Here is a 15000-nt window from a genome sequence, read left to right on the forward strand (position 1 = left end):
AAATGTGATAAAATTATTAATAAAAAACTGTTATCTGCTTAGTTCATCAAATGATCCATTTCATTTACATTTCTCCATTGCTACTGCCATACAAATATGGTTTGCCAAAAGTTTGCCGTCAACTGCCTTTGGTTACAGTGGCACGACGTCGTCATATTATGCATTCTAAGACCACTGATGGATTTTGTTCCTGGGAGTCACATTCAGTAAGTCATGTTTATAGCGTACGTTATTTGAGTCTTTTTCACTATCCTGACACACAGCACTAGCATAGTTCAGCAATAAAAATTTTCCCAGTCCATGACAACAATCACGACGATGGCGGAAAAATTTAAAAGAGAAAGAGCTCGTCAGTGTGTTTAGCATCACAGTGCATGAAATCACTAAACATTTTTACAGCTTGACTTGGAAACTGACGGACTGGGCATCATTGGCTCTGAGGTGCTGTCTAGTGAATGCTTTTAAATCGTCCAGATGTACATAGGACACGCAGTGAGTGTGTGAATAATCCCTCTCGCATTGCTGCTGCTTCTGCATGCACATGCGAAATCAGCATCAAGTATAAATTCACACTGGACCATATCTCACCACCCCAGCATGGATTATCTATCTGTAACAACACAACACCTCCTACTAGACTGGTAAATCAGTGCAGAGAATATTCCTTTAGCTTTTAATCGATGATGCAACAAATATTTATATCACTGACATAGTAAAATGTACACATGTTATAGTAGTCCTATAATATAAATCTGAAATAGTATTAAAATGTAAGGGGGTCAAGGCTTTCGGTAGCTGTAAATTCTCAATGTCCATTTGGGGTTGTTTGCCCAAAAAGTACTTAATACAGGGAAACTCCAGTTTTACGATGTGTTGATTTTGTCACACACACACACACACACACTGTAAACCCTGCTTAAAAGTCCCTAATACACTCACACCCTGAGACCTTGAAACAGTATTTTATCAGGATGCATGCTTTTCCTATTTCCCACAAGTCCTGTTCCATCTTGAATGTACTTATGTCACATTCTCTGAATCTGTTGCTGATTTGCTCACGATCGCTGCATCCGAGAATTTCCGGACCATAATCATTCCCATTCCTCTGATGAATGATTTCGTCCTTGGCACAAATCCTCAGCAATTCCATCATGTCTGAGTCACTACAGCTTCACCCCTTATTCTATTTTGTTGACATTAGCGTTTCCTCTTGTGGTCACTTCAGTGTGCTGATGTTTTACTCTTCGAGGTTTAACAGTGAAGCTCAGCAAAATTCTGTCAGAAAGACACATTGAACAGTATATTTGCATTTTGAGATAGACTGAAAATACAATATGTCACATTACTGGTAAACCTCAAAGACCAAAGCTTGAAGTACCCTAGTTGTGGGAGGGGCTTAAAAATGTGAAGTCATTTGTTCTGCTGGTGTATAAGGTGTTGGAACTGCATAGTTTCCCGAGGTTCTAAGTATGTTTAATTAGTTTACTGACCAAGCGGCAGACTTGATTGTTTCATTTCTTTAACATTTTATATTTTTATTCCATCTGTCATATCTTTCTTATTTGGTCCAATGGACTCGTTGACTCGAGGTTACTGGCTGCTACTCTCTCTGCTCCAACTCTGGCTCGAAGGACTGGAAATCGTGGATTTTGTGAAGTGAATGTGAATGAATGAGTTCCAGTGCAGGTTATCCAGGTCAGTGTCAGCTGGATCTTTATCACTGATTCCCACTCATCTTCTTTACTTTGATGAGCTTTGGCATTTCTCCTGGTGTCGTCATTTCAGAGGGACCCGAAGAGACACCGAGACTGTACCTCTCGAGTTTGATGAAACTGGAAAAGGCAACAGGAAAGAACTGCTTTCTCAATACTGTTCTGTTTGTTATGAATGATGAATGAAGCTGACCTATTTTTCAAAACAAAACAATTTTTATTTAATCAGTTCAATTCAAAGAATTTGTTTGATATTTTTATTTTTAGATTGTTCTAATATCTGTATTATTTATAAATTATTTATACGGTGGAGGGAATAATGAACAGCTCTAAATACCAGTCAGTATTGGCTCAAAACCTTAGGGCTTCTGTTAAAACACTTAAAATGAAGAGGAATTTCACCTTTCAGCATGACAACGACCCAAAGCAAACCTCCAGATCAATAAATAATTTGGCTTCACCGAAACAAGATCGAGGTTTGGGAATGGCCCAGCCAAAGTCCAGATCTAAATCCAACTGAAATTCTGTGCGCTGACCTGAAGAGAGATGTACACAGGAAATACCCAACCAATTTGACTGAGTTAGAATTCTTTTGCAAGGAAGAATGGCAAAATATTACTAAGTTAAGATATGCCAAACTGACTGACTCTTACCCAAAAAGATTGAATGTCAAGGTAAAATCTAAAGGTATTTCACCAAGTATTCGTTTAAGGGTGTGCACAGTTGTGCAACCCGTTTATATTATAAATGTTTTATTTTAAAAAAATTTCCCTAAACAATTCCCCAAAAGGTTCTGACACGAATGATCGTGGTTTCATTTATTATGATTATTTTTATGTTATTAATATTTTTTTATATTATTATTATTATTATGCATCACAAAATCCTGCCATTTTAACAGGGGTGTGTAGACTTTTTATATCCACTGTATGTACATATACATTTATTTGTTTCATGTTATTTATTTATTCATATGTTATTTATTTAGTAATATTAATATCTATTAACGACTTCTATTACCATAGATGGGTGAAACCTAAAATGAGAATGTCATGTAGTTACAAGAAACTGCACACACACACACACACACACACACACGCATATGTATGTGTGTGTGTATATATATATATATATATATATATATATATATATATATATATATATATATATATATATATATGTATATATGTATATGTATATGTATATGTGTATATATATGTATATGTGTGTGTGTGTGTGTGTGTGTGTATATATATATATATATATATATATATATATATATATATATATATATATATATATATATATATATGTATATGTATATGTATATGTGTATATATATGTATATGTGTGTGTGTGTGTGTGTGTGTATATATATATATATATATATATATATATATATATATATATATATATATATATATATATATATATATATATATACACACAGTGAGGGAAAAAAGTATTTGATCCCCTGCTGATTTTGTACGTTTTCCCACTGACAAAGAAATGATCAGTCTATAATTTTAATGGTAGTTGTATTTGAACAGTGAGAGACAGAATAACAACAAAAAAATCCAGAAAAACGCATGTCAAAAATTTTATAAATTAATTTGCATTTTAATGAGGGAAAAAAGTATTTGACCCCCTCTCAATCAGAAAGATTTCTGGCTCCCAGGTGTCTTTTATACAGGTAACGAGCTGAGATTAGGAGCACACTGTTAAAGGGAGTGCTCCTAATATCAATTTGTTACCTGTATAAAAGACACCTGTCCACAGAAGCAATCAATCAATCAGATTCCAAACTCTCCACCATGGCCAAGACCAAAGAGCTCTCCAAGGATGTCAGGGACAAGACTGTAGACCTACACAAGTCTGGAATGGGCTACAAGACCATTGCCAAGCAGCTTGGTGAGAAGGGGACAACGGTTGGTGCGATTATTCGCAAATGGAAGAAGCACAAAAGAACTGTCAATCTCCCTCGGCCTGGGGCTCCATGCAAGATCTCACCTCGTGGAGTTGCATTGATCATGAGAACAGTGAGGAATCAGCCCAGAACTACACGGGAGGATCTTGTCAATGATCTCAAGGCAGCTGGGACCATAGTCACCAAGAAAACAATTGGTAACACACTACGCCGTGAAGGACTGAAATCCTGCAGCGCGCGCAAGGTCCGCTGCTCAAGAAAGCACATATACATGCCCGTCTGAAGTTTGCCAATGAACATCTGAATGATTCAGAGGACAACTGGGTGGAAGTGTTGAGGTCAGATGAGACCAAAATGGAGCTCTTTGGCATCAACTCAACTCGCCGTGTTTGGAGGAGGAGGAATGCTGCCTATGACCCCAAGAACACCATCCCCACCGTCAAACATGGAGGTGGAAACATTATGCTTTGGGGGTGTTTTTCTGCTAAGGGGACAGGACAACTTCACCGCATCAAAGGGACGATGGACGGGGCCATGTACCGTCAAATCTTGGGTGAAAACCTCCTTCCCTCAGACAGGGCATTGAAAATGGGTCGTGGATGGGTATTCCAGCATGACAATGACCCAAAACACACGGCCAAGGCAACAAAGGAGTGGCTCAAGAAGAAGCACATTAAGGTCCTGGAGTGACCTAGCCAGTCTCCAGACCTAAATCCCATAGAAAATCTGTGGAGGGAGCTGAAGGTTCGAGTTGCCAAACGTCAGCCTCGAAACCTTAATGACTTGGAGAAGATCTACAAAGAGGAGTGGGACAAAATCCCTCCTGAGATGTGTGCAAACCTGGTGGCCAACTACAAGAAACGTCTGACCTCTGTGATTGCCAACAAGGGTTTTTAAACCAAGTACTAAGTCATGTTTTGCAGAGGGGGTCAAATACTTATTTCCCTCATTAAAATGCAAATCAATTTATAAAATTTTTGACATGCGTTTTTCTGGATTTTTTTGTTGTTATTCTGTCTCTCACTGTTCAAATAAATCTACCATTAAAATTATAGACTGATCATTTCTTTGTCAGTGGGCAAATGTACAAAATCAGCAGGGGATCAAATACTTTTTTCCCCCACTTTATATATATATATATATATATATATATATATATATATATATATATATATATATATATATATATATATATATATATATACTCACACACATACACTCACACACTTATAACGTCATGTTATCAAGCATTAGCTTCCCTAAGAACACCTTTCATCTCATTCTGCTTGGTATTCTGTACAGAAAGCTTGTAAACACGATATCACGTGTGTGCGGTGAGATCTGGTAAGAGTGAAAGGCTTATCTCTTCACAGAGGGACTTCATGCGCTACAGGAGACTGGCCCTGAGGCACAAGTGCAAATGAAACCCCAGGCTTCAGAACAGACATGGAGACGCGTTCATCATACCCCGTCTGAGTCTGAACACTGAGCTCAAGCCTCTTCTGTATGAACGTTCTTTTTAATGAACTTTATGAGAAATAACAAGTACATCCAGGACACTTGCTTCTCATTGCTATTTATTCAGGGCTGCTCTCTGTTTGAAAGTGTTATTTTGTTGAATTTGTGTGTCTTTGAGAGAAATCGTACTTTCATTTAAAGTCTTCAATTTTTTAATCTGTTTCCTCATCCTTTATGCTGGCCTCTGCCTGCTGCCTTTAAAAAAAGCTCTCTTTCTCTCTCTCTTTTCTCTTTCTCTCTGTGTGTGTGTGAATTACTCTTTTTTTCTGTTTGTTCTCTATTAAAGCCTCCACTTCTTCCTCTACAAAAACATCTAGTAATTCAGTATCACGATCATATTCCATGCCTTTTATGGCTGGATTGTTTTTCTTCTTAATGCTTCTGTCAGAGAAGAGACCCAGATCAAATCTAATTATCGCCACCGTTATAAAAAATATGTATTTTTTTCCCCTTCTGATGTTCCAGATAGACAGTTTTTTTTTTCCAGTTTCATAATTTGATTTATTTCTATATATCAGGACATAAATGTGCACTGAGCACTGAAAAGTTATGCAGATGTTCTGACACTTTTGAGGATTTAGATGCATGAATAGCCACGAGCTTAGAATTGATAATGGCCGGAATAACACAACCAGCTGGTCATTATGGTGTGTTGTAGCAGACGGTTTTGTGGTTTTGTCAGTATATCTGTGCAGTGCTGGATAGTGTTTCGTGACTTGGAGAAAATAAGTTGGCAGGCATCAGAGGAACTGTTCGCTTGTCTTTCAACAAGACTTAGTTTGATTTAGTTATATGAAATTGGCACTTGGATGGATGGATGGATGGATGGATGGATGGAGGGAAGGAAATGTAAAATAATGTAAATATCATTAATAGATAGTAATAGAGTAAATATATATATTTTTTAAAACATGACATTCAGCTTATAGCTTTAACAGTTTTACTCTCATTGCAAGCTCAAAAAAAATATCCTCAACTTGTTGTACTTGACTACTGGGTCCAATTTAATATCAAAAACTCAAGTAAAACCAAACTATGCGCTACAAAACTAAATAAAATGCAAAATAGTTGTACATTTTGTAAAATTTTGGAGTGCAGGAGGTTTTGCTGGAGTATACACTTTTCCACCTTTAGTAACAAGGGGTTATTTCTCGGATGATTAACAGTTCTAGCTTTCTAAAGAAGCTCTTCTTGGAACTTTTCCTGAAAGGTCTGTTGTTAAGGTTCTGCCTAGAACTGTTAAGAATTTCCCCAAAGGGACCCAATTAATAAACCTTTTAGGTTGTTGGGTTGAATTCTTTCCCCAAGAGCGTAGTTCTCAGTCACCTGACCTGATGACCGCCTGCTTTCAAGACACTTTGTGTCCAATCTTCTAGATCATCAAGCAGGTTCATATACCTCTAATAAAGTGATACAGTACGATGTTGTTATTTAGTACTATCTTAGAATTAAGTGCTGATGAGAAACACAAATCTACGGATTGCCTCTTTCCTTTCACTGTGTTTTTAGCTCGGCTAAATCTTCACGATGCATTAACTGGAGGTGTGAGATATGCATCACTGAGTGTACGGCTCAGCTATTAGCACCCTGATTGTATTTCTGTGTGTCTCAGGCCCTCAGTAAATACCCACCACTCTTCAACGACATCTCCTTCTGGCTGCCGGCTGCAGGCTATACAGAGAACGACTTCTACGATTTGGTGCGCAGCATCGGAGGAGATCTGGTGGAGAAGGTCACACTGCAGGACCAGTTCACTCATCCAAAGTAAGAGCAAGAACATTTATTTTATTACTGTTTGTTTGTGCAGGAAGTGACTGTACCACTACTAAGGAAAATAAAAGCAGAACACTCAAATCCAGACAAAAGAAAGCATTTAATGAATATGTTTATAATGAAAAGTCGTAAAATAAAAGTGTAGAGGCTTGTAGAAGCATGTACACCCAACAGGATCTTTGCTTTCTCCCCCGGTGTGCAGTTCTATCAGTATCAAATACATTGGAAATCTGTGTGTTCTTAGAAAACAGGCTCCATCTAGGGATTTTTATTTGTTTGACCCTCTTTGTTTGGCTAGAACTTTTAACAATCTAAAGAACCTTCAAGGAGCCCTTGTCTTTTTGCCAAGAGTGTAGATAGGTGGCTGGGTAGGTAAGTAAGTAGTTAGGTAGGTTGGTAGATGGATGGATGGATTGATTAGGGCTGGGCGGTACAGCTAAAACATTTATCACATTATAATGTTTCATAGCATTCAATATCAGTAATTATTGATAAGCTTCAATCTTTTTTTTTTAAACAAAGAGCAGTAGAACAAAAAGGTTTTTGAATTTAACCACTGTATTTTTAGTTTACCCACTTTTTATTTAGACGACCAACAAATCATTTTAGTTTTAACAGTCAAAAACAAAATATAATTTAAACAAATATCTTCTGTTGTATCTTATGTGAAGATCAAATAAATAAGTATTTAAGAAACTCTTGAACTTAATAAATAAAATGTTACAGAATGTGTGCAATTATAAATAAAAGTGTAAATATAGAACAATCGAGGCAAACTGTAAGGGAGATCAACATCGCATTATAGCGCAGAATCGGACTCCTGGTGCTCTGGTTTGTGCTCAGCCTGTTAGCATAGTTAGCCTAGCTCTGTATAAAACTTTCACGTTAACACTTACTTCCGGATAAAACTCTGTTGGGGTCCGCGTCTGACGAGCCGAGCTCCTGCTCTGAGGACACTCACTGTCCTCCGCAGAGCCGACATTTTAACAGAAAACACAAAAAGCGGCGAAATGTCTCATTTCTTCCTCGCCCGCTGTTCAGAGTCACATGCGCTGTACATGTGCGGAACACTGCGCATTTGCACTACAAGTCTCTTGCAGCTTGTTTCTCCGTATTTGGCTGGGACGTTTTTTTTTTTTTTGTTTTTTTTTTTGCTGCAGAGCTTACACACAACGGTGTTCTGATGTTGGTCAGACGAAAAGAAAACAAAGAAACTGCCACGCTGGTGAGCTGACACGTCCTTTTTTATTCACAATCTCCTCGGCAGGCTCTGAACTCATTTCCACATGTGCTCTGATGTCACATGGCGATGGCGCAGCCGAACCCCACAGATACGCAACTTCTTATTGAATGTTTGCTTATCACTCGTGCACACTCCTTTATCAAGGCATATGATAGGCTGTTTATGATCCAGGGACAGATCATACAACATGATGGTTCCCTTCCTGTCAAGGTGCCAAATAGGTACCTTTTAAAAACCCTTACATGTCTAACTGATTGATGGATCAAAGGATGGATGGTTGGATGGATGGGTAGATGGAAAGAAAGATGATTGATTGATTGAAGGATGGATGGATTGAAGGTAAGATGGACAGAAAGAAGGAAAGATGGAAGTAAAGACTGATTGAAGGATAGAATGAAGGAAGAAAGGCTGGATGAACAGATGGATTGAAGGTAAGGTGGATGGATGGATGGAAGGAAGGAGGAATGGAAGAATTGTTTAATGAATTGACAGAAGGAAGGAAGGAATGATGGATGGGTGGGTGGGTGGATGGATGGAGAGAGTGAGGGATAGAAGGGCTGATTGATGGATGCACAGAAGGAAGGCAGGAAGGATCGATGGATTCGATTATCATTGCTCAAAGGGGGAAAGATTGCATATGGCATTTACACATTTTACATAATGGCTTTATGAATCTCTGTGTGTAAACCCTCATCAGTAAGGACTCTATACTCACCAGGTCTAATGAGAGGACTGGCCTTGAGTGTCATGCTGGTGCTTATCAAAGTCAGAAGGCGTCATTTGAAATCAGGCATTCCATCTCCATTCCATAATGCATTTGACGTGCATGAAACTCATTTTACACAAATTGCCTTTGTCATGTCTACGGTATGTGAGCAATCTTGCTTTAGTAAATATAACCAGCAAATATTTGTACTGTAGATTTCTTATAAACATGCATTACCGATGTATATGATCTCTTAGAGGTCATTAATCCCATGTGATTTTCATCCCTATGTCCGATAGCACACAGCTTCAGTAGGATATATTACCTAAAATATCACCCAATGTGTTGTTTAGATTATGGGCATAGATGGGCCAGGATAGGTGAGAGATGGTTATTATTTATTAGTTGATAAAATTGCCGCATCCCAATTTGCATTTCAGGCGATCCCAGATAGGGTTTTGCCCCCAGGGTTGACAACCTAACAGAAAAGGTTCCAAGTGGAACCATGCTGTAAAGCTAGAGCCATCAAAGGAGCTTCAAAGTAAGCTTTTTTACCAAGAAGTTAACGTAAACAACCCCATCACACACTAGCCATTTTAACCATTAACCAACCGGTCTCCTTATCTTGTTTCCTCTCATTACTTATCATTAAAGCACTGCCACAGTATCTTTTATAACTCAGGATCTTCTGTACTCCTAGTGTTGATGGCCTACTCACCACACACCAACCATGTCACCATTTGGTTGTGTGTTGTATTTAATGCTCTGTGTTGTATTTATTGTATTGTCCCATTGGTTGTATTTATTGTATTGTATATTGTGCACTGCCACTTTGTCTCCCTCAGTTTTTACATTACATTTCGATTGTGTACACCGCTGTCTCTGACCACTGTAATATCACACCAAGGCATTGATTGATTGGAGAGCGCTATTTCACTCTACTGTATACTTGTATATGGCTACAACGACAATAAAACTCTAACTCTGAAAAAGAATATCAGACAGTTAAGTAGGTAGACAGATAAATACACTCAGGCTTAAAGAGTTCCTCAGTTTCCCATTTTAAAAGGTCTATTCAGATCCTTGAAACAGAGAAGGTTTTTTTTTTTTTTTTTGTCTATATTATTGTTTGCTCCTTAATGCTTCTTGCTGTTTTAGCCAGGAAGGGCTGGGAGACATTGTCTGGCATAAACATTATCTGAACATTGTATGGGATATCATTAGGATGAACACCATTTTTTTCCCCTGCCACTGCTTTCAGGGGTCTAGAGTCAACCCATTGATGTTCTGTTTTCTTTTTAGTTTATTGATCATGTTAGTCTCTCTCCTTTTACCATCGCAGCACTCCCTCCCTCTCTCTCTCTCTCTCTCTCTCTCTCTCTCTCTCTCTCTCTCTCTCTCTCTCTCTCTCTCTCTCTCTCTCTCTCTCTCTCTCTCTCTCTCTCCGAGAGCAACCGTCTCTCACATGTTAACCATAAACCTTTCAGACTGATAGCTAATAGGGCAGACCTGGCGAGCAGCTGGGAATTGGTTAGGACTAAACTGGGAGAAACCTGTGTAGAAATGAAAATGATGAAGTTAGCTCTGGCCATTCTTGTAGTTGGTTAATGTACTGTCTTGCTTCACACCCAAATACACACTCCACTTTACTCTTGTGAATACAGGCCTCATCATTACTCCAGAATCTGATGATCAAGCTTTAGCACAGGCACAAGGTCAAATTCACACATGCACAAACAAAAGCACAGGTTGATTTTTCTTCCTGCTGCAGACAACTATGCTTAAAACTATGCCCTGATTATTTTTGACAGTATATTTAACGATCAGTGATCACCTCTCACTTCCTGTTTGATGGCCAATTTGTGTCCTGCTGTGCTCTATGAGCTAATGGTGGGAGCATTAGGGCAAGATGATGCTGTGGCATGTAATACGATGATGCAGTTTAGTTCAGTGTTAATGACAGGAGGAGGCAGGCTTAAACGCTCTCAGTGGCTCCATTTTGAACTTTCTAGTGTTTCAGATATCGCACTCATTTTAGTAAGCACCAAACACATTAGCTCTCCTGTTCGCTCTCCTGTTCTTTCTCGCTTTGACCCTGTTTTGCCCCTTTGATATCCATTCTGATGGGGAGGCGTTCACCCATGGGTGTGTGTGTGTGTGTGTGTGTGTGTATGTGTGAGAGAGAGAGAGAGAAACAGCAAGGCAGAGAGAGAGATCCAAGACCTGCAGTGCGTAAAAAAAAAGACTGCAAGCATTTATCTCTGTCCTCTCTCTTAATCTTTTTTTAAATAGCAGCTTTTTCCCTCCTTCTAGCTTAATGACATCCATAAATAAAAAGGCAAACAGAGGTGATGAGAGTCCACGCTGGGTCGGCGAGCAGCAAAGTCATTATTATGCGTTTGTCTGTATATGTGCTTTTCCCTAGTTTCATTTTCATAATGTGTATCTGGCTACATGAGAGGCATTCCTGATTCCTACTTGCTTTTGTTTTTTTTTTTTGTGTCTGTGTGTTTGTCTTGTTTGCACGTGTGTATGTGAGAGAGTGTGAGTAAAACGATAAGTGGGCTGGTAACTATGTGTTTTGCTGCAGAACCCTGCATTATCGCATTTGCCCGAAGGGGGCGGACGTTTCTGCTTGTATTCACCTCCATCCTCTCCGCCTGTCCTCAAACACCATGAGTAATGACAGAGGACGGACCATCACGTCTCGACTGGGCCTCTTGCGCAGTGACCTTTGGAAAAATGTCGTTTTGTGGAAATAATGCAATGCCCTGATATCCGCACATTTTTGCTGTATTGCAGTAGTGTTGACTCAGCACTTTTGCAGCCTGCTAATATAATGATGAGGATGATGAAGACAAAAGTCGAACTGTCAGTCCTGTTAAAGGAAAGTTCTAGAAATACACACACTTGTACTGCTGTCACGGATGTATCTATATATACTATAAACTATAGAATGTTTGTGGACATCTGACCATCACACTCGTACTGTTGCCACAATACTGGAAGCAGACAATTGTATAGAATGTCTCTGTATGCTGCAGCATTATAATTCCCCTTCACTTGAACTAAGAGGTCCAAAACATGTGTGGATTGGAAGAACTCGAATGTCCTGCACAGAGTCCTGAACTCAATCCCACTGAACCCCTTTGGGATGAACTGGAACACCGACGGCACTCCAGACCTCCTCACACAACATCAGCCTGACCTCAAGAATGGTGAAAGATTTGCCTTCATGATCATAAATAACTATTATTGTTGCTTGTGATGATAATGGAACATCTGTGAAACAGATGTTTCACCCCCACCCCCGATTCTAATTGGAAGTTAGACTCCTGCCTCCTCCCTGTCTGTGTGTGGAGTTTGCATGTTCTCCCAGTGCTCCAGGGGTTTTCTTCCTGGTAATCCAGTTTCCTCGCCCAGTCCAAAGACATGCATTGTAGGCTGATTGGCATTTCCAAATTGTCCATAGTGTGTGATTGTGTGTAATTGCGCCATGCGATGGGTTGGCACCCAGTCCAGGATGTCCCCTGCCTTGTGCCCCGAGCTCCCTGGGATAGCCTCCAGGCTCCCCGTGACCCTGTGTAGGATAAACTGTATGGAAGATGTATGAATGGATGGGTATTCAAACTTCAGCATTAGATTAAGTATGTCTATTGAAGGAGTGCTGCTTTCTTCAGGGTCCCTGGTTCGATTCTGAGATGGGGTTACTGTCTATGTGGAGATTCACATGTTCTCCCCTAGTCTGAGTGGGTTTTCTCGCAGTTATTTACAAACAAGCCAGTAGGTGGATTCACAACTCTAAACTGGCTCTAGGTGTGAACGAGTGTGTGCATGGTGTCCTGCGATGAACTGGATTTCTATCCAGGGTGTGTTTCCATCTCATGCCCGGTGTTCCCCGGACTCCGGATCCACCTCAACACTGACCAGGATAAAGAGGTTACTGAGAGTGAGCGAGTATATTTCAATAAATTAGGACGCATCCATAAATCTAGAGAGAGGCAGAAAAAACATGCGTGTGTGTATGTGTACAAATATCACATGACTGATTATTCTGGTCCATTATCTATGAATGCACACTTTATAACCATTAAAGATAGAAAAATAGTAGTTTTTGTCCACTGCGCTCTATACAAAGCCACATGCTTAGATAGAATCCATCATTTCACACTGAAAGGCTCATCTGTGGGACAGTAACAACTAGTTTAGTGATAATATATGGCATGTTGGAGCTGAACATAGACTTGGCTTGCTTTTGTTTCTTCCGTTCTTTTTGTGACTGTTGCATATTGTTTTTATTTATTTTTTTTGTTGTTGTTGTTTTTTTTTTGTATATTTACTGTGACACCATTATGTCAGGGATATGTCGTGTGTCTCCATACATGTGCGCTGTGTCATGACAGCTTTCAGATGCACGGCCGTGCTGTGGCTCAGATTTAATATGGCACTTGACGTAAACTATCTGCAGTCACGGAAATTTTATGATTATTGTTTACAATATGTTACGATTGTTATGAAGAACTTCGAAGAACTGAAGAAAGCAAAGCGTGCCACATTTTTAAAATTGCATACCTGAGAAACACTTGTACATTAAGAACATTTAAGAAATGTTTCAGATGCAGTATTAATCAGTTTTTCAATTAAATGTGAAACAGTTTGATGTACTATTACTTGTTGGACCTGTTGTAGAGATGGGTAGTAGTAGTAGTAATAATAATAATAATAATAATAAGTATTTATAAAAGATTTTACAGAGTAACCAGAACAGTTAAAATGCAATGAATAAATATGCTTAGATAAAATATTGACTGAATATCGACTATGTTTTAAGACGTAAAGGCTGTCAGTCAGACTTCACAGTTTTAATTCCAAATCTTGATCAGTGGGGCTAAAAAGTGGGACTCCACCCCTTTCTTTGTGAGGACTAGAAATGTTTGAATTATTCCATTCATAATTTCAAGACATTTTCTTCCCACTTTAAATGCTTTAATTATTTTTAAGTTGCTGAATTGGACTTCCATATTCTGTTTATTGAGCTACACTAATTCATTATTTTGAGATTTGAGAGTATTTGTCATACTCATTGTTTTGAGAAATCATCATTTTGAAAAGCCGTTTTGTTATTGTTAACCTAGTAAGAAATTCTAGCTATTACAGCTTAGTAAATGGTCTTACTGATTTGTTTTGTTTTTCCAATGAAAAAGACTTCCTCAGTGCAGAAAATAGCCGTTTTTTCCCATCCCAGAACGTCTGTGATCTGGCAAAATCGATACTTTTTGTCTAGTCTTGTTTTTCGAATAAACATCATAGTGAACTCTTAGTGTGCCTCCGTTGCCTTTGTGTATCTTCAGCCTCTTTTTGGTTTTAAAATAGAAATTGCATGGCTCCAGCAGGGCTTGATTGTTGCCTGAGACAGCCCTGGTTTTTGGGGCAAAAGTATTTATACTTTTTAAGTATTAAGCGCATTCACAATTTCTTGTGAAAAGTTCATGGACCTTGTAAAATAAATAGTTGTTAAAAGACTCAGAATCTTGAAAGCAATTTTTTCTTGAAGTGAGTGAAAACCTCTTGTAGGTGGCAAATTTGTGTGGAAAATTCAATAATGAGCTACTTCTCAAAAAAAAGAAGATAATGGATACTGTATTAATTTAACAGTAATTCAATTTGTCAGACATTTTCTTCACATTTTTTTTTTTCAGTTTCTCTCAGACTGTCCACCAACTATTTCAAACAGCTGAATTTTTATAAATAGTAACACGGTGGTCTGTACTGTCCGTATGTGACCACTCATGCTCATATGCTCATGGCATGCCTGGGAAGAAAGGGACTGAGCTTTCTTGAGGCACGGCGCTTGCCAAGCCTAGCCATAAGCTCATTCATTTCCTCCGTCTTATTTATCAGCGTGAGGACAGTCCCTCAGCGTGGAGACTGCAGGGTTCGCTGCTTGCCGTCACTGCTGTTAGCGCTGAAAGCTCTGGGCAGGTGAGAAACGCCATGAAGCAGATTTGCCTCAAGCATTTGTGCTTGAGCAATGTTGGATTTTATCGGCTCTAACCGGGTTTCTGGACTTCTGAATCAAGTTGTAATTGTCTGTAAAATGTACCTTGTGTGTGGCACAAAT

At 38.9% G+C, this 15000-nt stretch overlaps 1 protein-coding gene across 3 annotated transcripts in view; it reads left to right on the top strand.

Annotated features, from left to right (window-relative positions):
- fars2 (phenylalanyl-tRNA synthetase 2, mitochondrial) overlaps positions 1 to 15000 on the top strand; it is a 157131-nt gene that overhangs the window by 86384 nt on the left and 55747 nt on the right. For all 3 annotated transcript variants that reach the window (XM_017480248.3, XM_017480275.3, XM_053683850.1), the window contains exon 6: positions 6770 to 6921. In XM_017480248.3, the coding sequence (XP_017335737.1) occupies positions 6770 to 6921 (152 nt within the window). The remainder of the gene's footprint in view (positions 1 to 6769; positions 6922 to 15000) is intronic.

This window comes from Ictalurus punctatus, chromosome 1 (assembly GCF_001660625.3).
Source record: "Ictalurus punctatus breed USDA103 chromosome 1, Coco_2.0, whole genome shotgun sequence".
NCBI lineage: Eukaryota > Metazoa > Chordata > Actinopteri > Siluriformes > Ictaluridae > Ictalurus > Ictalurus punctatus.